The sequence below is a fragment of the Bufo gargarizans genome, chromosome 6, assembly GCF_014858855.1.
Source record: "Bufo gargarizans isolate SCDJY-AF-19 chromosome 6, ASM1485885v1, whole genome shotgun sequence".
NCBI lineage: Eukaryota > Metazoa > Chordata > Amphibia > Anura > Bufonidae > Bufo > Bufo gargarizans.
In genome coordinates, this window is record NC_058085.1 from 244624811 (window position 1) to 244650894 (window position 26084).

Sequence of the window (26084 nt, forward strand, 5' to 3'; positions counted from 1 at the left end):
AATTTTTGTCTTTGTGTATGGAATGTGCTCCTTTATTTTGTTGGTAACATTCTTTTGCACCTGGTAGCTTCTGTGTCACATGGTCTGTTGTAGGTGCTTCTCACAGCTTTATCCTACCTCCTCACAGGGCATTGGGGATACCACTATGGAGGCATGTGAGAGCCTGGCTGTGAGTTGGTTTCTAGCACTGTTCAGACCCTGCTCACACACCACGGGCAGTTGAGTGGTAGGACCCCATGCGTGCTGAGACACCATGACGTGGTGCATGAGGGGCTCCGATATGTTCCTGACTGGAAGATATTGGCAAAGTTCTCAGCTTTTAACATCGGTCCTGAGGGATTAGGAATTAGCTAGTATTGTCAGTTGCGTATCATTTTGATGAATTTTTTGCAGTGATTTGTGACTGTAGCAGTAACACAAGGCATTGACTTTCAGTACACAGTATGAAGATGAATTCCTGTCTTAGGGCCTTTGTACTTCACATAGGCAAATGGTTACTCATTGTTCTGAAGTTGCAGAGATAGCCATGTGATGGATTCTCCGGGAAATTTACTGTTCTGTCTCCGCATCGGTTGTACCTGCCACAAGCTTCTTGTAGACCCAGTCTGTAAGGATGTATGCAGCAGGTTGAATGATCACCTTAACAGATAGTTTACTCAATGAATAAAGACTCCAGAGGTGTTTTCCAAAGCTTCTTTATGCTTCAAGGTAGCAAGGATATGAACATAGAGGCTTTTTCATAGGTAAATTTGCAATGAAGTTACACAGCTCCCTCACTCTGCAGTCTCTTCATAACAACTAGACAAAATGGAGTTACAGCAGGAAATGGAAGGTGGGAGCAACCAACTAGCCAGAAACAGCAGGGGTGTAAGGATGATACCAAATAATATAGTAACATAACATGTAATAACAACTGCTAGACAGTAAAAGCTGCGTAACAGCACATTGTCGGTTGAAAAAAACTCACTTTGGCGGCCTGCACTGCATTTCTGACAGTCCAATAAAACCGTTAAATACTGCTGTTACATTGTCGGTTGAAAAAAATCACACTTTTTGTGCTAGATAGTACATTGGCAGCCTGCGCTGCATTTCTGACAGTCCAATAAAACTGTTAAATACTGCTGTTACATTGTCGGTTGAAAAAAACCTCACTTTTCGTGCTAGATAGTATATTTGCGTCCTGCGCTGCATTGCTGGCAGTCAAATTTAAACCAGTAAATTCAGCTGTTTGGGGGGGGGGGGAACATTTCCACGGGTATCAGGCCAGTCATTCATAAATGGCTTGAAGGGTGTGTTCCAGCACTGGATACCTGTCAGTGAAGTCATTTTATAACACTCGTCTGTTACATTGTTGTGACAAATAAACTAATTTCTTGCTGTGAAGTACCCCTGCCATGGCCGACTTTAATATTGATTGGACCCTGGGCAAGAATTTACTTGGGCCCCCTGGATCCCGCCTTCCCACACTCTAGCATGCAATCACGCCCTTCACCACAACACACACACAAAATAATCCACACATCTCGTAGTAGTAAACTTTAAGACTGTTGGTATTCCGGAAAAAAGGGGGTTAGGATAAAACATACATTCAGGCCCCCCCGTTATTAACTTATCCTAAAACAAAGGACACAGACATCGTTCAACTTTAAAACTCTCTTTTACTGGGTGATTGTCGGCCACAGCTCACATTATAAAGGCAATTTTAAACTCCTCCTCCAACCACTCCTTCTGTGCGTTTGCCAATCCCTGGACACCAGAGGGCACGTGCGCCAAATCTGTTCCCATCATGCTCCTGTTCTCTCCATTGCCGCCAGCTGTGACTTCCGAATTCCACACCAACCAGGAACCTCGAAAAAAGAAATACAACATGACCATCCAACACAAGACAATAAAAAAACCATAACAAGGGAGGGCGGGCGGGACCAGCTTGCCTTCGCCGAACAGAGGAAGAGGCAGGCGCAGGAGGGGGCGTATATATCCCTTGCCATTGCCACCTCCCCTTCCTTCTCCATAGCCACACCACTATCCGATTTTAACCCTTCCATCCCATCTCCACTCATTTGCCATAAATTGCCCACCAGGCCATATGAAAAGGTGAGGGCCTGCTTATAATCTGGGAAGGGTAAGGGGCACCATCAGTCCCTCATCACCCTCCCTACCACTGTTGGGTGCTCTCCATAATGAGGAGTGGCCACTAGAGGTGTTCCTTGGCAGTAATGTAAATACTGCCTTCTTTTCTGAAAAAGCAGTGTTTACATTAAAAAGCTTGCAGAGACATGCTATAGACACCAGAACTACTATGTTTAGCTGCTGTGCTTCTGGTGACTATAGTGTCCCTTAATATAGAGAAAAAAAGAATCAGCACAAAAGTATCAAATAAAATGGCTGTATCATTATCCTGAAAAATGAAAAAAGCACAACTTCTGACACAAATATATAGTAGGGCAACTAAAGAGGAGGGCAACTAAAGTAATAACTGGAATGGGGCAAATACAGTACCCTGAAAGATTATCAAAATTAGGGTTATTCACTTTAGAAAAAAGACGACTGAGGGGAGATCTAATTACTATGTATAAATATATCAGGGGTCAGTACAGAGATCTATCCCATCATCTGTTTATCCCCAGGACTGTGACGAGGGGACACCCCCCGCATCTGGAGGAAAGAAGGTTTGTACACAAACATAGAAGAGGATTCTTTACGGTAAGAGCAGTGAGACTCTGGAACTCTCTGCCTGAGGAGGTGGTGATGGTGAGTACAATAAAGGAATTCATGAGGGGCCTGGATGTATTTCTGGAGTGTAATAATATTACAGGCTATAGCTACTAGAGAGGGATCATCCCCTGCACAGCATAACTGACAGGGAACTATATTCAATAAATCCATCTGTTAGATTGTTGGGTGAAATAAACCCATTTCTTGCTTTCAAGTACCCCTGCACTGCATAACTTACAGGGAACTTAATTCATTATAATTGGCTTTTACATTGTTGCCTGACATAAAGCCTTTTTTGGCTGTGAAGCCAAAGGTAGTCGCCAACAACACATTTTTTTTTTTTTAATATAAATTGGGGTAGACCCCAAAACATTGGGAAATATAAAAAAGAAAACAAAGAGTAAGTGCGCTGGAGTATAACAATGACTGGGTAAGGCCAGTATACATGTCTATTCTGCACAAGGTACGGACAAGTCCTGTAGGATCTCTGCCTGGTTCATTTTAATGAACGTAAGCTTGTCCACGTTGGCTGTGGACAGGCAGGTGCGCTTGTCTGTGATAACGCCCCCAGCCATGCTATACACACGTTCAGACAATACACTGGCTACAGGGCAGGCCAGCACCTCCTAGGCGTAAAGGGCAAGCTCAGGCCATGTGCCCAATTTGGAGACCCAGAAGTTGAATGGGGCAGACCCAGTGGCGTAGCTAGAAATGACTGGGCACCACAGTAAATTTTTTAATGGGGTCCCCCGCCCCAAGAAATTTTTTTGCATACCCTTCTCTTCATGCCACCTTCATTCCTGTGGCTACTAAAGATCGCTCTCTGAGACCAGGCCCGGCAGCTGTTCCATCTGTTTTCTACACTGTCTATACTGTCACTGTATATAATTTCATTGTGTAATACTGTTTAAGGGGGCCCTGACAAAGTCTTTTAGTCCTCCTCCTGGATGAGCCCCTTCTGGGTCAGGACCCCAAAGAAGCCGCTTCCCCTGTAGCTATGCCCCTGGGCAGAAGTCAGTACGTGTAGGCTTGTGCACATATACTGTTCCACCATGTTGCTGAAATGCTGCCTCCTGCTAAGACGTTCCATATCAGCTGGTGGTGCTGGTTGTTGTGGCGTGCTGACAAAGCTTTTCCACATTTTGGCCATGCTAACCCTGCTATCTGAGGTGCTGGTGGTGACCCAGCTGCATTGGCGACATCTTCCTCCTCCTCTGCCTTCGCCCTGTGCTTTCACTGTGCCCCTGCTGTCAGGTGGGAATGCCATCAGCAGCGTGTCTACCAGCGTTCGCTTCTTCCGATTACGCTCCAGTGACGGAATTAAGGACGGCACGTTGTCCTTGTAACGAGGATCCAGCAGGGTGGCCACCCACTAATCAGCACTGGTTAGAATGTGGGCAACTCAGCGGTTGTTGCGAAGGCACTGCAGCATGTAGTCGCTCATGTGTGCCAGGCTGCCCAGAGGCAACGACAAGCTGTCCTCTGTGGGAGGTGTATTGTCTGTGTCCTCTGTATCTCCCCAGCCACGCTCCAGTAATGCCCATGAGCTGCTTTGGGTGCCACCCTGCTGTGAACTTGGTTCCTCCTCCTCCAGAACTGTGTCCTGGTTTGACAATTGTGTACCTGACCTACAGTCAGGTCTATAAATATTGGGGCATCGACACAATTCTAAAAATTTTGGCTCTATACACCACTACAATGGATTTGAGATGAAACAAACAAGATGTGCTTTAACTGCAGACTGTCAGATTTAATTTGAGGTTATTTACATCCAAATCAGGTGAACGGTGTAGGAATTACAACAGTTTGCATATGTGCCTCCCGCTTGTTAAGGAACCAAAAGTAATGGGACAGAATAATAATCATAAATCAAACTTTAACTTTTTAATACTTGGTTGCAAATCCTTTGCAGTCAATTACAGCCTGAAGTCTTGACTGGCGTATTGTCGAGTCGCTTACCTCTTAAACTCCACTCCCCCTCCCAATAATGACAGACTCAGCAAGCGGATTATATGGCCACAGCAGCCTTTTATTAGTAACATAAATATACAAATAAATATCATAAATACATAACTTAACCCTTGGCCTTCCCACCTGAAGGCCCCGCTCTAAAACCTTTCCAAGAACCCATGAATGCCAACACGGGGAGGGTCCTTGAAGCCCCATAAATGACGGATAACTGGCCTCGCCCTCAGTTAAATTACCTCTAGCTGATGAATGCCAGCTCAGAGGCAGGAACCGGTAACCAAGGGCAACCAACTTGGGCCGTCATATCACACCTTAAACCAGTACCTGGGGAGTCCAGAGCCTCCTTTGGCTCCCTCCCCACCACGCCAGAGCCACCATAAGCACCAACTCCAAGGACCCCCCACCGCCCACAACTCAAGAAGGTGAGCACCTCACCTACTTGTGTCCCGCCACACCCGCAGCGCTAATTCAATGCCGTCCTGCAAATCGGAACACCAGAGATCAATCCCCACCCCGTTCAAGTGCACCCCATCGCTCCTCCAAAACGCCCCCACACCGGACTCCAGCTCCCTATGCCGAACAACAATGCCACCGTTACGTGCCACAAACCTACCAACTGCCCTGTTAACCTTGATTCGCGCCTTATTCAGCCGCTCCACAGACCTCGCCTCTCTCCAATGCTGGCGCGGCACCATATCCGACCAAACCGTCACTAGTCGCGGATATTGCGCCCACAAATGTTGCAAGTCAAACTTAATGTCCCTCGCTAACTCCCTGAAGGGGCGCGCCCCCAAATCATTCCCCCCGACATGTAACACCAAAACACCAGGAGGCCTATCCAACCGTGCAAATCTGTAAAACTCAGGAAGAACCCGACTCCACAGCATCCCTCGCATCCCAATCCAATGAATCACCGCCACCTCTCTCGAAATCGACAACTGCCACCCGTCCGGCCTGACTGCTGCTCCCAACGCTCCCCAGAACACGTAGGAGTGCCCCATAATCCAAGCACAGTGAAACTCCTATAAGAGACAAAGAAAACGTCAACCAAACACTGCCATCTGCCCCCAGCCCCCCGCAAGTTCCTCATAACCATGCGGGCCTTACATATGACCGAAATCAAATAGACTCCCAACGGCCAATACGCCGAATAACATCATCGCCCAACAACCTCCTGGCAGCCTCCGTGGCCGCCCCGATCCGAAAAGAATGTCCCCCATACAAAGAGAGATCCTTACCCAAGCCCGACAAGAATGATCGCAGAACCGCTATAAACTGGAAACGAGAAAGATAAGACCTGTCCCCATAAACTAATAAAGGGCCCGCTCCCCCTGTCCCATCCCATCCCCAAAACTCCCTGAGGCATCGAACCGGGCACGCGACCGAACCCTCTACTTGGAACAACACTACCCGACAACCCCGACCCAGCTGGTCCGTTTTTGACCGTCTAATGCAGAATTCCAAACGGTCATCAAATAATTCCACATCCTGCCCACAAAGGCCCCCCGCCTGCCCCCTACTTGGACTAACCAACTCCCCGATCCTCAAGGCCCCAAAAAAGGCGAGCGAAAAAGTCAACCTAAACAGCCCAACCTCCCCTTCCGAAATACAAACCCCTTCCAACTGACCCAACAGATCGACCAACAAAGTAAAAGAAATCGGACAGCGACTATCCACCTCGGATGCACGCCTCCTCCAACCACGTAAAGCTTGCGCAACCCAAAAAGACTTCGACACATCCACCACCCTCCGTCTCCGCCTCCGGTGCCAATGCGCGAAAACGATCCCACTGGAAACGAGACTAAGCATCCACAATTGAGTTACTAACCCCCGGTACATGAGACACCACCACCCACGCGTTTAACCACTTCAACCCTGCTAGTTGAAACCCCCTTCATGACCAGGCCACTTTTTACACTTCTGCACTACACTACTTTCATCGTTTATCGCTCGGTCATGCAACTTACCACCCAAATGAATTTTACCTCCTTTTCTTCTCACTAATAGAGCTTTCATTTGGTGGTATTTTATTGCTGCTGACATTTTTACTTTTTTTGTTATTAATCAAAATGTAACGATTTTTTTGCAAAAAAAATGACATTTTTCACTTTCAGCTGTAAAATTTTGCAAAAAAAACGACATCCATATATAAATTTTTGGCCAAATTTATTGTTCTACATGTCTTTGATAAAAAAAATAATGTTTGGGCAAAAAAAAATGGTTTGGGTAAAAGTTATAGCGTTTACACACTATGGTACAAAAATGTGAATTTCCGCTTTTTGAAACAGCTCTGACTTTCTGAGCACCTGTCATGATTCCTGAGGTTCTACAATGCCCAAACAGTAGAAAAACCCCACATATGACCCCATTTCGGAAAGTAGACACCCCAAGGTATTCGCTGATGGGCATAGTGAGTTCATAGAACTTTTTATTTTTTGTCACAAGTTAGCGGAAAATGATGATTTATTTTTTTTTTTTCCTTACAAAGTCTCATATTCCACTAACTTGCGACAAAAAAATTAAAATTCTAGGAACTCGCCATGCCCCTCACGGAATACCTTGGGGTGTCTTCTTTCCAAAATGGGGTCACTTGTGGCGTAGTTATACTGCCCTGGCAATTTAGGGGCCCATATGTGTGAGAAGTACTTTGCAATCAAAATCTGTAAAAAATTACCGGTGAAATCCGAAAGGTGCACTTTGGAATGTGGGTCCCTTTGCCCACCTTGGCTGCAAAAAAATGTCACACATCTGGTATCGCCGTACTCAGGAGAAGTTGGGGAATGTGTTTTGGGGTGTCATTTTACATATAACCATGCTGGGTGAGAGAAATATCTTGGCAAAAAACAACTTTTCCCATTTTTTTATACAAAGTTGGCATTTAACCAAGATATTTTTCTCACCCAGCATAAGTATATGTAAAATGACACCCCAAAACACATTCCCCAACTTCTCCTGAGTACGGCGATACCAGATGTGTGACACTTTTTTGCAGCCAAGGTGGGCAAAGGGGCACATATTCCAAATAGCACCTTTCGGATTTTGCAGGCCATTTTTTACACATTTTGATTGCAAAGTACTTCTCACACATTTGGGCCCCTAAATTGCCAGGGCAGTATAACTACCCCACAAGTGACCCCATTTTGGAAAGAAGACACCCCAAGGTATTCCGTGAAGGGCATGGTGAGTTCCTAGAATTTTAAATTTTTTGTCGCAAGTTAGTGGAATATGAGACTTTGTAAGGAAAAATAATAATAATAATAAAATCATCATTTTCCGCTAACTTGTGACAAAAAATTTTAAATTCTAGGAACTCGCCATGCCCTTCACGGAATACCTTGGGGTGTCTTCTTTCCAAAATGGGGTCACTTGTGGTGTAGTTATACTGCCCTGGCAATTTAGGCGCCCATATGTGTGAGAAGTAGTTTGCAATCAAAATGTTTAAAAAAATGGCCTGCAAATCCGAAAGGTGCACTTTGGAATATGTGCCCCTTTGCCCACCTTGGCTGCAATAAAGTGTCACACATGTGGTATCGCCGTACTCAGGAGAAGTTGGGGAATGTGTTTTGGCACGTCATTTTACATATACCCATGCTGGGTGAGAGAAATATATTGGCAAAAGACAACTTTTCCCATTTTTTTATACAAAGTTGGCATTTGACCAAGATATTTTTCTCACCCAGCATGGGTATATGTAAAATGACACCCCAAAACACATTCCCCAACTTCTCCTGAGTACGGCGATACCAGATGTGTGACACTTTTTTGCAGCCTAGATGCGCAAAGGTGCCCAAATTCCTTTTAGGAGGGCATTTTTAGACATTTGGATCCCAGACTTCTTCTCACACTTTCGGGCCCCTAAAAAGCCAGGGCAGTATAAATACCCCACATGTGACCCCACTTTGGAAAGAAGACACCCCAAGGTATTCAATGAGGGACCTGGCAAGTTCATAGAATTTTTTTTTTTTTGCATAAGTTAGCGGAAATTTTTAATTTTTTTTTCTCACAAAGTCTCACTTTCCGCTAACTTAGGACAAAAATTTCAATCTTTCTTGGACTCAATATGCCCCTCAGCGAATACCTTGGGGTGTCTTCTTTCCGAAATGGGGTCACATGTGGGGTATTTATACTGCCCTGGCTTTTTAGGGGCCCTAAAGCGTGAGAAGAAGTCTGGAATATAAATGTCTAAAAAATTTTACGCATTTGGATTCCGTGAGGGGTATGGTGAGTTCATGTGAGATTTTATTTTTTGACACAAGTTAGTGGAATATGAGACTTTGTAAGAAAAAACAAACAAAAAAGATATATATATACAGGGAGTGCAGAATTATTAGGCAAATGAGTATTTTGACCACATCATCCTCTTTATGCATGTTGTCTTACTCCAAGCTGTATAGGCTCGAAAGCCTACTACCAATTAAGCATATTAGGTGATGTGCATCTGTAGTGTCCCACTAGGTAGGGGTGGGCACTACACAAGGGTCAATTGGTGTGCGCGTTACTCCTACTCACAAGGGACAGAAATGTTATATTTAATTGTGCATTTAATGTATGTTCTAATGTGTTTTTATATGCAATGTACCCCTGTATGATGCAATAGCAGGCCTAGTTGGGTGTAGTTAGACATCCCAGACACTAGAGGGAGATAGGGAGCCCCTAGTATAAATGTCCAGGCCCAGACAGGGAGAGTTAGTGCAGAGTCAGGAGTCTGAGAAGACAGAAGTCAGAAGGCACCAGCCCAGGATATGCTGAGGGCCTCCTCCTGACATGCAGCTTGATAGCCCTGGCTGCTAGCTATGACCAGGAGGCTAGTGAGGAGATCCAGCCTGCCTGAAGCCAAGAGAGCCTTAGTTAGCTCTGAAGTCACCCCAGTAGCAGGACAGAATCTCCTGGGAGAAACCCACAGTCATTCACCGGACAAGTAAGGAAATCCCAGGGAAAGATAAGTAACCCTGATGGGCAGATGCAATAGAAAGTGAAGCAAGGATTAAATTAATACCAGAGGAAGATATAATTACCAAGGATTTAAGCCACCATTTAGGCATCCGGGCCTTGGGATAGAAAGCCAGACAGGAGTTCTAGAAAGAACAGCGTACGCTATTTCTGAGGAAAGGTACAACCTGCTTCTGAGTGCATTGTGAATTTACCCTCTGCGTATCTTGCATAATTAATACCTGCCATTTTGTGGAGAAAACCTACTTGTGAAACTGTGATTTGAAGGACTGTGTACCACCTGCATGTACAAAGTTGGACTGTTTAGTAAAGCAACGTTTGGATCACTATACTACCTGTGTACCTTAATTATTCCAACTATCATCCGATGTGCCACCGTCAAAGGCACTGGCGTCACGAACCTTAAAGGGACCTTGCCCCAGCCACTCAAAATACCCGTAACATCCAGGGCACCTCATCCACCATCAGGCCTGGTCCCTACATCCAGAGTGTGCCCAAGAGGAACCGTGTCTACCTCTCCTTCACTGCCACATGCCTGCCCAGGGTTCTCCAATACAGTGAGCAACCCTCGATTGCCCATAACCGTGACCTCACTTCGCTATACCCTGCAGGTCTGGCGTGTTGCACATCTCTGTAATGAGAAGGGGTGTGGGCTAATGACATCAACACCCTATATCAGGTGTGCATAATTATTAGGCAACTTCCTTTCCTTTGGCAAAATGGGTCAAAAGAAGGACTTGACAGGCTCAGAAAAGTCAAAAATAGTGAGATATCTTGCAGAGGGATGCAGCACTCTTAAAATTGCAAAGCTTCTGAAGCGTGATCATCGAACAATCAAGCTTTTCATTCAAAATAGTCAACAGGGTCGCAAGAAGTGTGTGGAAAAACCAAGGCGCAAAATAACTGCCCATGAACTGAGAAAAGTCAAGCGTGCAGCTGCCAAGATGCCACTTGCCACCAGTTTGGCCATATTTTAGAGCTGCAACATCACTGGAGTGCCCAAAAGCCCAAGGTGTGCAATACTCAGAGACATGGCCAAGGTAAGAAAGGCTGAAAGACGACCACCACTGAACAAGACACACAAGCTGAAACGTCAAGACTGGGCCAAGAAATATCTCAAGACTGATTTTTCTAAGGTTTTATGGACTGATGAAATGAGAGTGAGTCTTGATGGGCCAGATGGATGGGCCCATGGCTGGATTGGTAAAGGGCAGAGAGCTCCAGTCCGACTCAGACGCCAGCAAGGTGGAGGTACTGGTTTGGGCTGGTATCATCAAAGATGAGCTTGTGGGGCCTTTTCGGGTTGAGGATGGAGTCAAGCTCAACTTCCAGTCCTACTGCCAGTTTCTGGAAGACACCTTCTTCAAGCAGTGGTACAGGAAGAAGTCTGCATCCTTCAAGAAAAACATGATTTTCATGCAGGACAATGCTCCATCACACGCGTCCAAGTACTCCACAGCGTGGCTGGCAAGAAAGGGTATAAAAGAAGAAAAACTAATGACATGGCCTCCTTGTTCACCTGATCTGAACCCCATTGAGAACCTGTGGTCCATCATCAAATGTGAGATTTACAAGGAGGGAAAACAGTACACCTCTCTGAACAGTGTCTGGGAGGCTGTGGTTGCTGCTGCACGCAATGTTGATGGTGAACAGATCAAAACACTGACAGAATCCATGGATGGCAGGCTTTTGAGTGTCCTTGCAAAGAAAGGTGGCTATATTGGTCACTGATTTGTTTTTGTTTTGTTTTTGAATGTCAGAAATGTATATTTGTGAATGTTGAGATGTTATATTGGTTTCACTGGTAAAAATAAATAATTGAAATGGGTATATATTTGTTTTTTGTTAATTTGCCTAATAATTATGCACAGTAATAGTCACCTGCACACACAGATATCCCCCTAAAATAGCTAAAACTAAAAACAAACTACTTCCAAAAATATTCAGCTTTGATATTAATGAGTTTTTTGGGTTCATTGAGAACATGGTTGTTGTTCAATAATAAAATGAATCCTCAAAAATACAACTTGCCTAATAATTCTGCACTCCCTGTATTTCCGCTAACTTGGGCCAAAAAAAGTCTGAATGGAGCCTTACAGGGGGGGTGATCAATGACAGGGGGGTGATCAATGACAGGGGGGTGATCACCCATATACACTCCCTGATCACCCCCCTGTCATTGATCACCCCCCTGGTAAGGCTCCATTCAGACGTCCGTATGATTTTTACGGATCCACGGATACATGGATCGGATCCGTAAAACACATGCGGACGTCTGAATGGAGCCTTACAGGGGGGTGATCAATGACAGGGGGTGATCAGGGAGTGTATATGGGTGATCACCCCCCTGTCATTGATCACCCCCCTGTAAGGCTCCATTCAGACGTCCGTATGATTTTTATGGATCCATGGATACATGGATCGGATCCGCAAAACACATGCGGACGTCTGAATGGAGCCTTACAGGGGGGTGATCAATGACAGGGGGGTGATCAATGACAGGGGGTGATCAGGGAGTGTATATGGGTGATCACCCCTCTGTCATTGATCACCCCCCTGTAAGGCTCCATTCAGACGTCCGCATGTGTTTTGCGGATCCGATCCATGGATCCGTAAAAATCATACGGATGTCTGAATGGAGCCTTACAGGGTGGTGATCAATGACAGGGGGTGATCAGGGAGTGTATATGGGTGATCACCCCCCCTGTCATTGATCACCCCCCTGTAAGGCTCCATTCAGACGTCCGTATGATTTTTACGGATACATGGATTGGATCCGCAAAACACATGCGGATGTCTGAATGGAGCCTTACAGGGGGGTGATCAATGACAGGGGGTGATCAGGGAGTGTATATGGGTGATCACCCCCCTGTCATTGATCACCCCCCTGTAAGGCTCCATTCAGACGTCCGTATGATTTTTACGGATCCATGGATACATGGATCGGATCCGCAAAACACATGCGGACGTCTGAATGGAGCCTTACAGGGGGGTGATCAATGACAGGGGGGTGATCAATGACAGGAGGTGATCAATGACAGGAGGTGATCAGGGAGTGTATATGGGTGATCACCCCCCTGTCATTGATCACCCCCCTGTAAGGCTCCATTCAGACGTCCGTATGATTTTTACGGATCCATGGATACATGGATCGGATCCGCAAAACACATGCGGACGTCTGAATGGAGCCTTACAGGGGGGTGATCAATGACAAGGGGTGATCAGGGAGTGTATATGGGTGATCACCCCCCTGTCATTGATCACCCCCCTGTAAGGCTCCATTCAGACGTCCGTATGATTTTTACGGATCCATGGATACATGGATCGGATCCGCAAAACACATGCGGACGTCTGAATGGAGCCTTACAGGGGGGTGATCAATGACAGGGGGGTGATCAATGACAGGAGGTGATCAATGACAGGAGGTGATCAGGAAGTGTATATGGGTGATCACCCCCCTGTCATTGATCACCCCCCTGTAAGGCTCCATTCAGATGTCCGCATGTGTTTTGCGGATCCGATCCATGTATCCATGGATCCGTAAAAATCATACGGACGTCTGAATGGAGCCTTACAGGGGGTGATCAATAACAGGGGTGATCAGGGAGTGTATATGGGTGATCACCCCCCTGTAAGGCTCCATTCAGACGTCCGTATGATTTTTACGGATCCATGGATACATGGATCGGATCCGCAAAACACATGCGGACGTCTGAATGGAGCCTTACAGGGGGTGATCAATAACAGGGGTGATCAATGACAGGGGGTGATCAGGGAGTGTATTTGGGTGATCACCCCCCTGTCATTGATCACCCCCCTGTAAGGCTCCATTCAGACGTCCGCATGTGTTTTGCGGATCCGATCTATGTATCCATGGATCCGTAAAAATCATACGGACGTATGAACGGAGCCTTACAGGGGGGTGATCAATGACAGGGAAGTGATCAGGAAGTCTATATGCGTGATCACCCCCTTGTCATTGATCACCCCCCTGTAAGGCTCCATTCAGACGTCCGCATGTGTTTTGCGGATCCGATCCATTTATCCGTGGATCCGTAAAAATCATACGGATGAATGGATCATACAGTCTGAATGGAGCCTTACAGGGGGGTGATCAATGACAGGGGGGTGATCAGGGAGTCTGTATGGGGTGATCAGGGGTGATCAGTGGTTCATAAAGGGTTAATAAGTGACAGGGGGGGTGTAGTGTAGTGTAGTGGTGTTTGGTGCTACTTTAGTGAGCTGCCTGAGTCCTCTGGTGGTCGATCCAAACAAAAGGGACCACCAGAGGACCAGGTAGCAGGTATATTAAACGCTGTTATCAAAACAGCGTCTAATATACCTGTTAGGGGTTAAAAAAATCACATCTCCAGCCTGCCAGCGAGCGATCGCCGCTGGCAGGCTGGAGATCCACTCGCTTACCTTCCGTTCCTGTGAGCGCGCACGCCTGTGTGCGCGCGTTCACAGGAAATCTCGGCTCTCACGGGAGGACGCGTATATGCGTCCACCCAGAAGAGCAGGGCCGCCGGCAGGATGCAATCCTGCGTACGGCGGTCCTGAGAAAGTTAAGGACAGGCAACCCAACGTTAAATACTGAAGCAACCGCACAACCGGTGGCGACAAAGCTGAATTGCAATTAATGGCCTCAACCACCCCCATATTATCGCAATGAAAACATACCTTCCGATCCCGAAAGATTCCACCCCAAATGGACACCGCCACCACAAAAAAGTTCCAGCAACACCAAGTTTGTCAACAAGCCCTCCTCCTTCCATACTTCCGGCCATTCCCCCACACTCCAACGGCCCCACAGATACGCCCCAAAACCCCGGCCCCCAGCCGCATCCATAAACAAATCCAAATCCGCTGCCGACACTCCGTCCGCCATCCACAACGACCGCCCATTGTACGTTTCCAAAAAAGACGCCCACACCGTCAAGTCATCCTGCAACTCAAGGGTAACCCGAACAAAATGGTGGGGAGACCACACTCCCGCCGTTGCCCTAGCCAATTTCCTACAAAAAATTTCGCCCCATGGGCATTATGGGACGCGCAAAATTAAGCTTGCCCAATATGGAATGCAACTCGCGGCGCCGCATTTTCTGTTTTCCGCAAGCCACAGACACCTCCCACAAGTTTATCCTCAGGCAACCTGCATTCTATAGCCACTGTGTCAATGACTATCCCCAAAAAACTCAATCGCGTTGTCGGGCCCTCCGTCTTTTCAGACGCCAAAGGAACACCGAAAAGGCGAGGCATGGCTTCAAAAGAATGCAACATCACCGAGCAGCCATTAGAACATGGCGGCCCGATAAACAAAAAATCATCCAAATAATGAATGATAGAACCCCAACCTGACCGCTCGTGTACCACACACTCCAAAAAAGTACTGAACTTTTCAAAATAAGCGCGCAAAACCGAACAACCCATCGGCAAACACTGGTCAACAAAATACCCCCCATCCCAGAAACACCCCAACAAGTGCTGACACTCCGGGTGCACCGGCAAAAGACGAAATGCCGCCTCAATATCAACCTTGGCCAACAGCGCCCCCTGCCCATACAACCGGACCCAACGAACCGCCTCATCAAACAACGTATATACAACCGAACACAATTCCGGCGTGATCCCATCGTTAACCGAGTTCCCTTTTGGGAAAGAAAGGTGATGTATAAGGCGGAATTTATTCTGCTCCCTCTTAGGTACGACCCCCAACGGAGACACCCGCAAATCCTGCATCGGCAATTCCCGAAAGGGCCCTGCCATGCGACCTAACTCCACCTCTTTGCGCAGTTTCTCTGTCACCACTCCAGGAAGTTCCGTCGCAGAACGCAAATTTTTTCCCCCCGACCCCCCAACCCCTTCAACATACGGAATCCGAAAACCCTCCCGAAAACCAGCAAGCAAAAATTCCGCCGCCTACACATCAGGGTATTCATTTAGAAAACGCTCCATCTCGGCTACCCGTATTGGCGTCCACCCCTTTTCCAGCCACATCACCCCCACTCTTACCCCTGCGCCCCCTGAAGCACCGCTGCGCTCCGTGGTTTCCCCCGCAAAAGGAACACTCGTGCTTGAACTTGCACTTGTCCCCGTACTTGCATCCCCCCTCATTGAACGAAAAACAGAGTCCCTTAACTGAGGCTGCCGAGCGCTCCGATTGCCCCGAACCCCCAGCGCCCCCCGGAAAGGGCTGCCCAGCCCTGGCCGGAGTCATAACCCGCATCCACAGGCCAATGTCTTTATGGTCCCAGCGCATACTAGGCCGGACCGCCTTCCGCTGCCTGAACTGCTCGTCATACCTCAACCACCCCAAACCCCCATATACTCGGTATGCCTCGCCTATTGCATCCAGATAACAGAAAAGTGCTGAACAATTGTCTGGCGCCTTCTCCCCGATAACACTGGCCAAGATCACAAAAGCCTGTAACCAGTTTGCAAAGGTCCGCGGAATCAAACGAGAACGCCGCTTATCCTCTTCCTCCTTTTTCCTATCATCCCGCCTATCCCGGTCCAAATTAAAGCGCTCCAGGGGAAGCAGCGAAAATAAATCCACGTACTCCCCTTTCCAAATTCTTTCCCTAACCTCCTGCTTCAAGTGCGCCCCCAGCGGCCCCTCAAAGCACACATAAACCTCCCCTTTCGCCGCGTCATCTAAACGCGGCTCCTCACCATCCTTCTCCTTGGCCCCGTCCCTTCCTTTATCGCCCTCCTTATCCGCCACTCCCTGGTGCGCCGACCCAACCCCACCTCCAGCGCCTGAACTGACCTCCCCAGCACCCTCCCCACCAAGACCCCCGGTTGCACTCACACCCAGCAATCCCGGACGTTGCACCCCCCATGCCATCAAAGGGGACCCCGCCACCATCCCCGTACCTACCAACCCCATCACCAAGTCACGCAACCCCAACAACAACTCCCCCAACCCACCTGCAACGGACACCCCGGAGACTCCCACTACCCCCGAGGCTCCCCCACTATTAGCAACCACTAAAGAGGAATTCCCGCTTATCTCACCTGGCTGCGCGGACGCTGTGACTCCACCAGCCGGAACGTGAGGCACCGAAACTTGACTGGCGACGAACTCCCGTCCAGACGCCCACATCTGTTCTGTAACATCTCTGGAATCTGCAGACCCTGCAGCCTGCAATCCTGCAGCTGCGCCACTAGATGTCTCCCTTACAGCACTTGTAGATCCCAAGGCCTGCAGTACCTCAGCCTCGCCACCAGATGTCACCCTCGTCCTGCTTGGAGCTCCAAGAGCCTGCAGATCAGCAGCTCTGCCACCAGATGTCGCCCTTCCTTCATTATCAAGAGTCGACCTGAAGCCAGCGCTGCGCTGCTCCAGTAAGGAAACCAGCTCAGGGCCACACACAGGACCCCGCCGACCAGCAGATGCAGTCTGCCTTCCTGTCACACGCCGGGCAGAGAGACCAGGGCCCGATCCCCCTGCCGAACCAGCTCTGGATCCCACGCTGCCTGCATCAGAGGAGAGGGGGAGGTCCAGCACCCCCCTCCTAGGGTCCCGCCGTACCACAGGATTCCTCCCAGCACGCGACTGCCTGGAAGAACTGGTACTCAACGCAGCGAGTGCTGGAGGGGCCACAGAGGGGCTCCTTAACCGGCGCCGGACCCTCGGGGTCACTTCTGGACTTAGGCGCGCCGGAGGACTTGTCCTCCACGGCCGGCTGGAGGGGAGAGCCGAAGCAGTAGCCTCCCCAGACCCCGGGAGCAGACCTTGAACGGTAGCCTGCTGCCATCTAGATCCCCTGCTCTCCGCTGCCACACGGAGCTGTGCCAGGAGCGCTTCCACCTCGCACACTGTGGGACAGGAACCACCAGAAGAGGTACTGCAGCAGCTCAGACACGGGCTGCTGCCACACTGCCGTCCTCACAAAATGGCCCCTTTTCCCGTCCCTGCTAACCCTTTTAACCCCTTAGCCACACCTCCATCCCTTACGTCACTATCCTTCCTCCTTAACCCTTTGTAACCCTGAATCCTCTCCCTCCAAGCCCCAGTCATGCCAGGCCTCCATCCAGCCTTGCAGCCCTGATTCCGGCCTGCACTGGATTGCATAGACATCACCAGACGCTGGGTTTAATCCCTGGTGATGCTCTGCCAGGCCTCTACTGCAACTGTCTTCAGTTCCTGCTTGTTCTTTGGGCTTTTTCCCTTCAGTTTTGTCTTCAGCAAGTAAAATGCATGCTCAATCGGATTCAGGTCAGTTGATTGACTTGGCAATTGCATAGCATTCCACTTCTTTCCCTTAAAAAACTCTTTGGTTGCTTTTGCAGTATGCTTTGGGTCATTGTCCATCTGCACTGTGAAGCGCCGTCCAATGAGTTCTGAAACATTTGGCTGAATATGTCACATCATCAATAAATACAAGAGAACCAGTTCCATTGGCAGCCATACATGCCCACGCCATGACACTACACAACCACCAGGCTTCACTGATGAGGTGGTATGCTTAGGATCATGAGCAGTTCCTTTACTTCTCCATACTCTTCTCTTCCCATCACTCTGGTAGAAGTTGAACTTGGTCTCATCTGTCCATAGGATGTTGTTCCAGAACTGTGAAGGCTTTTTCAGATGTCATTTGGCAAACTCTTATCTGGCCTTCCTGTTTTTGAGGCTCATCAATGGTTTACATCTTGTGGTGAACCCTCTGTATTTACTCTGGTGAAGTCTTCTCTTGATTGTTGACATTGACACACATACACCTACCTCCTGGAGAATGTTCTTGACCTGGCAAACTGTCATGAAGGGTGTTTTCTTCACCGGGGAAAGAATTCTTCAGTCATCCACCACAGTTGTTTTCTGTGGTCTTTTGGTGTTGCTGAGCTCACCGGTGTATTCCTTCTTTTTAAGAATGTTCCAGTTGTTTTGGCCACGCCTAATGTTTTTGCTATTTCTCTGATGGGTTTGTTTTGTTTTTTCAGCCTAATGATAGCTTGCTTCACTGATAGTGACAGTTCTTTGGATCTCATCTTAAGAGTTGACAGCAACAGATTCCATATGCAAATAGGACACTTGAAATTAACTCTGGACCTTTTATCTGCTCATTGTGAGTGGAATAATGAGGGAATAACACACATCTGGCCAATGAACCGCTGAGAAGCAAATTGTCCCATTACTTTTGGTCTCTTTACAAGTGGGAGGCACATATGCAAACTGTCGTAATTCTTACACCGTTTACCTGATTTGGATGTAAAAACCCTCAAATGAAAACTGACAGTCTGCAGTTAAAGCACATCTTGTTTGTTTTATTTCAAATCCATTGTGGTGTCGATGTCCCAATATTTATGGACCTGACTGTATGTTGGTGCAGGAACCCACCCTCCAAGCCACTTGTATATGACTGGCCTTAGAAGTTAAAGGGGTTCTGCACTTTGTTTTAACTGATGAGCTATCCTCTGGATAGATCATCAGCATCTGATCGGCGGGGGTCCGATGCCTGTGACCCCCGCCGATCAGCTGTTTGATAAGGCAGCGGCGCTCCAGTAGCGCCGCGGCCTTCTCACTGTTTACCGCTGGCCCAGTGACGTCACGACCAGTAACAACTTGCGTGGGTGGGGCTAAGCTCCATTCAAGTGAACAGAGCTTAGCCCTGCCCACGCTAGTTGATACTAGTTGTGACGTCACTGGGCCAGCGGTAAACAGCCAGAAGGCTGCGGCGCTGCTGAAGCGCCGCTGCCTTCTCAAACAGCTGATCGGTGGGGGTCCCGGGTGTTGGATCCCCGCCGATCAGAAGCTGATGATCTATCCAGAGGATAGTTCATCAGTTAAAACAAAGTGCAGAACCCCTTTAAGGGTAAGTCATGTATATAGTGTTGTTTGTTTATTTAGTTTATCTGCCTTATAGTTATGTAAATATGTTTATAAGTAAATTTGTAAACAGTGTGTGAATGGACATGAATGGTTTGAGTGAAGAGGGGGGTGTAGGGTGGGAGGTTGGTTGGGTTAATTTTTTCTTGTGGAAATGTTCCCTGTATGTTTTTTGTTACGATTTATAATAAAAATTCCTGATAACCGTGGAAATGTTACCCAACAATCTAACTGACAAATTTAGGAAAATGATTTGCCTGTCACATCTGCAGCTCAGGCTGCAGAGGTCCTTGATCACCAATAAAACTGAATTTGTCCCCACAGAATCTAAGAGCTGGATTTACTGAATTGATTTTCACTGTCAGGTGTTTAGGAATTTCTGCACCACCAAATTCAGCACATGCGAAGCAAGGGATGTGCGTCAAACCGGCTAGGCCCAGAGCTGCTACGAGATTTCGCCCATTATCTTACACCACCAAGCCGGGCTTGAGGCTCAGTGGCATCAACCACACATTGGTCTGTTGTTCCATGCCCGTCCACAGCTCCTGCGCGGTGTGTTTCCCCCCCACCCCAAACAGATGTGCTTCAAAACAGCCTGCTGTCGTTTCTCCCTGGCTATGCTGAGGTCGGTGGTGAAGGTGTTACGTTGAGTGGATATAATGGTGGTAGAGGAGGAGCAAGCGGAGTAGGAGGCAACAGGAGGCAAAGAGAAATGCTCTGCAATCCTCAGGGGCGGAAGGACATGAGCCAAACTGCTATCCACCTCAGGTGCCGCCGCCACTACATTTACCCAGTGTGCTGTTAGGAAGATATAACGTCCCTGCCCGTGCTTTCTGGTCCACGTATCGGTAGTTATGTGGACCTTGCCACAGATGGCGTAGCGCAGTGCACACCTGATTTTGTCCGCCACTTGGTTGTGCAGGGAAATGATGGCTTGCCTGGAAAAGTAGTGGCAGCTGGGAACCACCTACTGTGGAACAGCCGCTGCCATAATTTTTTTTTAAAGTCTCCATCTCCACCAGACTGAATGACAGCATTTCAAAGGCCAGGAATTTTTTAATCCTGGCATTCAGGACCAGGGATCGCCGGTGGGTAGGGGGGTACTTCCTCCTCCTCTCCAGTGTTTGGGACAGTGTGGAGATGCTTGGTGACTGTGAAAGACGTGGTGGCATTGCTGCCACATCCTATGTTTGCGGGGTGGCAGGTGCCACTGTCACTCACTTGTGCTCAGGTTTAGAACGTTTATTTTAAATTTTTATGTATTTTATGTTATTTTAATTCATTTCCCTATCCACATTTGTTGGCAGGGCACTTTTGCTTCCATTTGCAGCCCTCTAGCCCTTTCCAGGACTTTTTTAGAGACATGTTAGTGTCCAAAAGTTCGGGTCCTTATTGCCTTCAATGGGGTTCGGGTTTGGGGTCAAGTTCGGGTTCCGAACTCAAACTTTTTTGCGAAGTTCGGCCGAACCCGGCGAATCCAAACATCCAGGTGTCTGCTCAACTCTAATTACAGGACACCTTAAGAGGTCTATAGGTCTATTAAGAGGTGAATTACACGACTTAACAGATTAGAGCTGTTTTGGTGGCTTTTATTGTTATGGCTGATCACAAAATGTCTGTAAATGTGTACAGGTAAGTGCATCTCTATGCGTATATGTGGAATCTTCTTATTAAATCGTCCGTCATTAAGGTTTGTGTGAAGAGAGGAGTGAATAATTAGTGTTTAATTGTATGTTCCATCAGACAAAAACCTAGAGGCCGCCTGCATGCTATACTGCAAGTAGCAAGTGACCTTTGTAGTTTTGTACCACAGCCATAACTCCTTTGTTTGCTGTACAAGGAAATATCTCACGGTGACGACATCAGAAATTCCCTGGCAACTGCTTACAGGAAATGACGGCTTACTGCAGAGTATAAAGAAGAGAGGCTTGAAGTTCCCAGAGGCTGCAGCATATCAGCCATTTCATCTGTAGGTACATTCCCTGTATCTGTGCATAGAACACAAGAACAGCCTTAAACCAATACTGGATGGCTGTAAATACTAGAAACATGCATGTGACGCTCCATTCACTGTCTATGGGTCTGACTGAGAAAGCCTCGTACACCGTATAGCTGTCTCCGGCGGTCCCAAAGACAGTGAACTGAGTGGTGGTGCGCCTACTCAAATAATGATCCAGTCAAATAGGCAATTTGGGATCCCTATTCTTGTTATCAGTGAGACTCCTATCAGTCAGACCCCCCACCAGACTAGTGGTTATCGCCTCTCTAGGGTGTAGGGGACAACACAGTTATTTTAGGACTACCTGCTTACATTGTGTACAGGTGTAAAGAGAACTGATGTGGTGCAAAATGTACAGCGTTCCTGCAACAGCCACTCTCTGGGCCACACCGTTGGTACTGCTGTCAGGGAGGAAAAGGACGCTTTGTGTTGTCTGCAGCAATGGCGCCCATATACTTAGAAGGGAATAGACCCCTTTATAGCATAGATCCGGTTTTATTCTCCAAAGTAATCTACAGGAGCGCTGACTGACACCACCCCCTAGTGTCCTCTCCTCCTCACTAAGTTATCAAGCTTCTGCCTCTCTCAGCAACACAATGATTTGTTTAATGTTCCTCCACTATCCTCCTAGGGCAGGGGCGTAGCTAAAGGCTCATGGGCCCTGGTGCAAGAGTTCAGCTTGGGCCCCTCTCCCCTTAGTACATTGTGGCCAGGGAAGCACATAGCCTTCGTGCTGCCTGAGGCAAAAATTGAAACTGCAAATTGCCAGAGGTGTAACTTTACCAGCATCCACTTTCTATAATACCGGTGTCTTCTTATGTGGTACAAGGGTCTTTGGGCCCCTCAGGCTCCTGGCCCTGGTAGCGACTGCTACCTCTGCACCCCGCTATAGCTACGCCCCTGCCCTAGAGTATGTCCACACTGGACATAATTTGTGTCAGAAAAAGACCTACTGCAGACGTTGTGTCCCCTGTCTCTCCTACCACAGAGCTCTGCCAGCTAGTGTCTCCCCATCGCCCACAAAGTATTGTCTTCCCATCCACACAGTCCCTGTGTAATGAAAACATTTCACACTACTGTATAGTGAATGGTACATTTCACTTGCAGTACCACACATGACCACATGGGGTGCTGTTTAAATTAATCTCCATCTTTGTGGACATTACTGCTGTAGGACATTGTTGGTGATAATCCTTGTTATGAGCATGTAAATAATTTTAATCAATGTTCATTTCGTTTTTATTGGAAACAATGACCATTGTGTATGTATGTATTCTAGCTCATTATGTCATCTTAGAGTACAGATTTATCAATATGACACCATGTCCAACCTCTCTATGCAGCACGCCAGACCCGCAGGTTATTGCGAAGTGAGGTCACGGTTATGGGCAATCGAGGGTTACTCACTGTTTGTAGGAGAACCCTGGGCAGGCATGCGGCAGTGAAGGAGAGGCTGGCACAAAGTTCCTCTGGGGCACACTCTGTATGTAGGGACCAGGCCTGATGGTGGATGAGGTGCCCTGGATGCTGCAGGTGTTTTGAGTGCCTGGGGAAAGGTCCCTTTAAGGATTGTGACGCCAGTGCCTGTAACGGTGGGACCCCGATTTTCAGTTGTAATAAGTGAGGAACACAAGTTGCGGTGAACCAAACTTTGCTTTACTTGGAACAGTCCAACTTTATACAATAGGATGGTAATACAGTCCCTTGTATCAAATACTTCACAAGCAGGCTTATTTCAATACTGGTAGGTATAATCTTGGCAAGATACACAGAGGGCAATAGATCCACGCTTCCCAGCCCAGGCTGCACAATTTCACAGTTATACTGGCTGGCTGTATTTCAAGGCCCGTATGCCTAAATGCTGGCTTTTATCCTTGGCAAATAATCTTCCTCCTGTATTTATCCTTGCACTATATTTGTAATCCTTCTGCCCTTCAGCTTACTTGCGTCTAGCTGGATACACTGGCGCTGCTTGGCTTGAGGGTACTACAGGTTTCTCCCAGGAGGCAAAACCCTTCTACTGGGGTGTCTCTTCTAAGCTAAACATAGACTCAGGAACTTCAGGCTGACTAGGCTTCACTTCTAGCCAGTGCCACCTGGACTGCACTAACTCTTCCCTGTCGGGCCTACCTATATATACTCAGGGCTCTCTAGCTCCCTCTACGTCTAGGAGGCTGAACTACACCCTAACAGGCCTGATACCCAGATAACACAGGAAAAAGAACATAAAACATCACATTAATGCAATAAACACATTAACCCTTGTGTAGTGCCCACCTTTACCTAGTGGGACACTACATCTACACTGTACACTACTGTGCACATTTGAAGGACACCTAGAGGAAGCTGTTATCCTTCTCAAGCACAGTGACCTGCTCATATAAAGGGGAATAGTGTGATCTTTACACATCATTTCAGGACCTATTATATAGTGAGCGGGTTCACGGGGTAAGGGAAACAGAATACCTGACTGGGCACTTACACTTATTTCTAATAATAGGTGCCATGTTGGGAAACTGGTTTGCACACCATTAGCTATTAAATAGTCCCTTTAATTACCGGTATTTTAAGTAAAATCTTATAACTCCAATGGTGGGGAATGGGTAGGTGGCCAGCAAAGGGTCAGTCTCAGCCCCCAATAGAAGCACAATATTTACACCCCTGACGGTGGCTCTGATCAGGGGTAGATATGGCGGATAGTGTGATGGCTGCAGTCACTCCCTACCCCACATTTGCTGGATTCACTTAGGTGTCTACACATGGAGGAACCCAATATGTGTGACAGGGTAGAGAGCCTAGACCAGATGTGTAGTAGTGTAAAGCCGCTGCAGGCCGAGCTTGACACCGCAAGTGTGAAAGTAACTAAGGGTTAATATAATGGCATGGTGTGGGTGAGAAATGTGTGCTGTTTGCTTAAACACCACAGGAGCCTGTTACCACAAGGGAGAGCAGAAGTGGGGTGGACTTATGATGTCTCCTGAGTGCTGATAATACACAAGGTGCAGGGAGCAGCTGCATAATTATACTGTATAATATACTGTACGTATATTATACTGTATATGCAGGGGTGAGATTCAAATTTTTAACAACAGGTTCCCTACTCAGCGGTGGATACGCAGCGCGTCACGAGTCACGACACATATTTACATACACCATATATATGCAACACAGTCACGACATATTTACAGGTCATTCAGTGACAAGTGAATCTCCTCCTCACTGAACTGTGTGCTCACTCGCTGAGTGAAAATGGCCAGCACCGGGGAGGCAGAAGACAGCACACTGCAGGTTGGCTTTGCAAACTAAAGCGAAGCTACATTTTGGCGCACCCCAACCAAAACACACACTCCTGCGCCGCTCACTTGGCCCTGGTCCCGTCAGCAGCAGTTGGCTTCTCCTCTGTGTGGTCCTCCTATCTTCTCTCTGCCTCAAACAATCGCTGGCTTGAGGAACCTATATTCCGCCTTATAAGACACACCTAGGTTTTAGAGGAGAACAATTAGAAATACATTTTTTCCATTACACCTCAGGTCAGACCAGCAATCAGACCCCTATTGTTAATCAGACCTCAGATCAGACCCCCATGTCAGCCATCACCCCTCAATGTCACATTTCTCCCCACATGGCCCCTCCATGTTCTCACATTGTTTCTCCCCAGATGGCCCCTCTGTGTTCTCACATTGCTTCTCCCCACAGATTCATGGCCCCCTCCATGTTCTCACATTGCTTCTCCCCACATGGCCCCCTCCATGTTCTCACATTGCTTCTCCCCACATGGCCCCCTCCATGTTCTCACATTGCTTCTCCCCACATGGCCCCCTCCATGTTCTCACATTGTTTCTCCCCACATGGCCCCCTCCATGTTCTCACATTGCTTCTCCCCACAGATTCATGGCCCCCTCCATGTTCTCACATTGCTTCTCCCCACAGATTCATGGCCCCTCCATGTTCTCACATTGCTTCTCCCCACAGATTCATGGCCTCTCCATGTTCTCACATTGCTTCTCCCCACATGGCCCCCTCCATGTTCTCACATTGCTTCTCCCCACATGGCCCCCTCCATGTTCTCACATTGCTTCTCCCCACATGGCCCCCTCCATGTTCTCACATTGCTTCTCCCCACAGATTCATGGCCCCTCCATGTTCTCACATTGCTTCTCCCCACATGGCCCCCTCCATGTTCTCACATTGCTTCTCCCCACATGGCCCCCTCCATGTTCTCACATTGCTTCTCCCCACATGGCCCCCTCCATGTTCTCACATTGCTTCTCCCCACAGATTCATGGCCCCCTCCATGTTCTCACATTGCTTCTCCCCACATGGCCCCCTCCATATTCTCACATAGCTTCTCCCCACAGATTCATGGCTCCCTCCATGTTCTCAAACTTCTCATATAGCTTCTCCCCACAGATTCATGGCCCCCTCCATTTTTGTTATGTTGTCACATTTCAATTTCAGCCCCTGGTCGGTGGTCCCCTCCTTAATGCCAACTTGTCAGTGTCACACAAATCACACTCAACCAACCAGGCTGTCCTGAGTCCTGACCTGTCCAGACTCCTTTCTGTTAGGCTAGGGGCCGGCTCTTCAATCTTTCATGGCTGTGTGTGGGGTGTGGACTGTCAG

At 47.9% G+C, this 26084-nt stretch overlaps 1 protein-coding gene across 1 annotated transcript; it reads right to left on the reverse strand.

The window, feature by feature from the left end:
• Positions 1-1677: 1677 nt before the first annotated feature.
• LOC122942110 lies at positions 1678-17586 on the reverse strand. Its single transcript, XM_044299607.1, has 3 exons — positions 17581-17586; positions 16651-17515; positions 1678-1847 (listed from the first exon to the last, which is right to left on the reverse strand). The coding sequence occupies exons 1-3, from the start codon at positions 17584-17586 to the stop codon at positions 1684-1686; spliced, it is 1035 nt and encodes a 344-aa protein (XP_044155542.1). The 3' UTR covers positions 1678-1683.
• Between the last annotated feature and the right edge of the window lie 8498 nt (positions 17587-26084).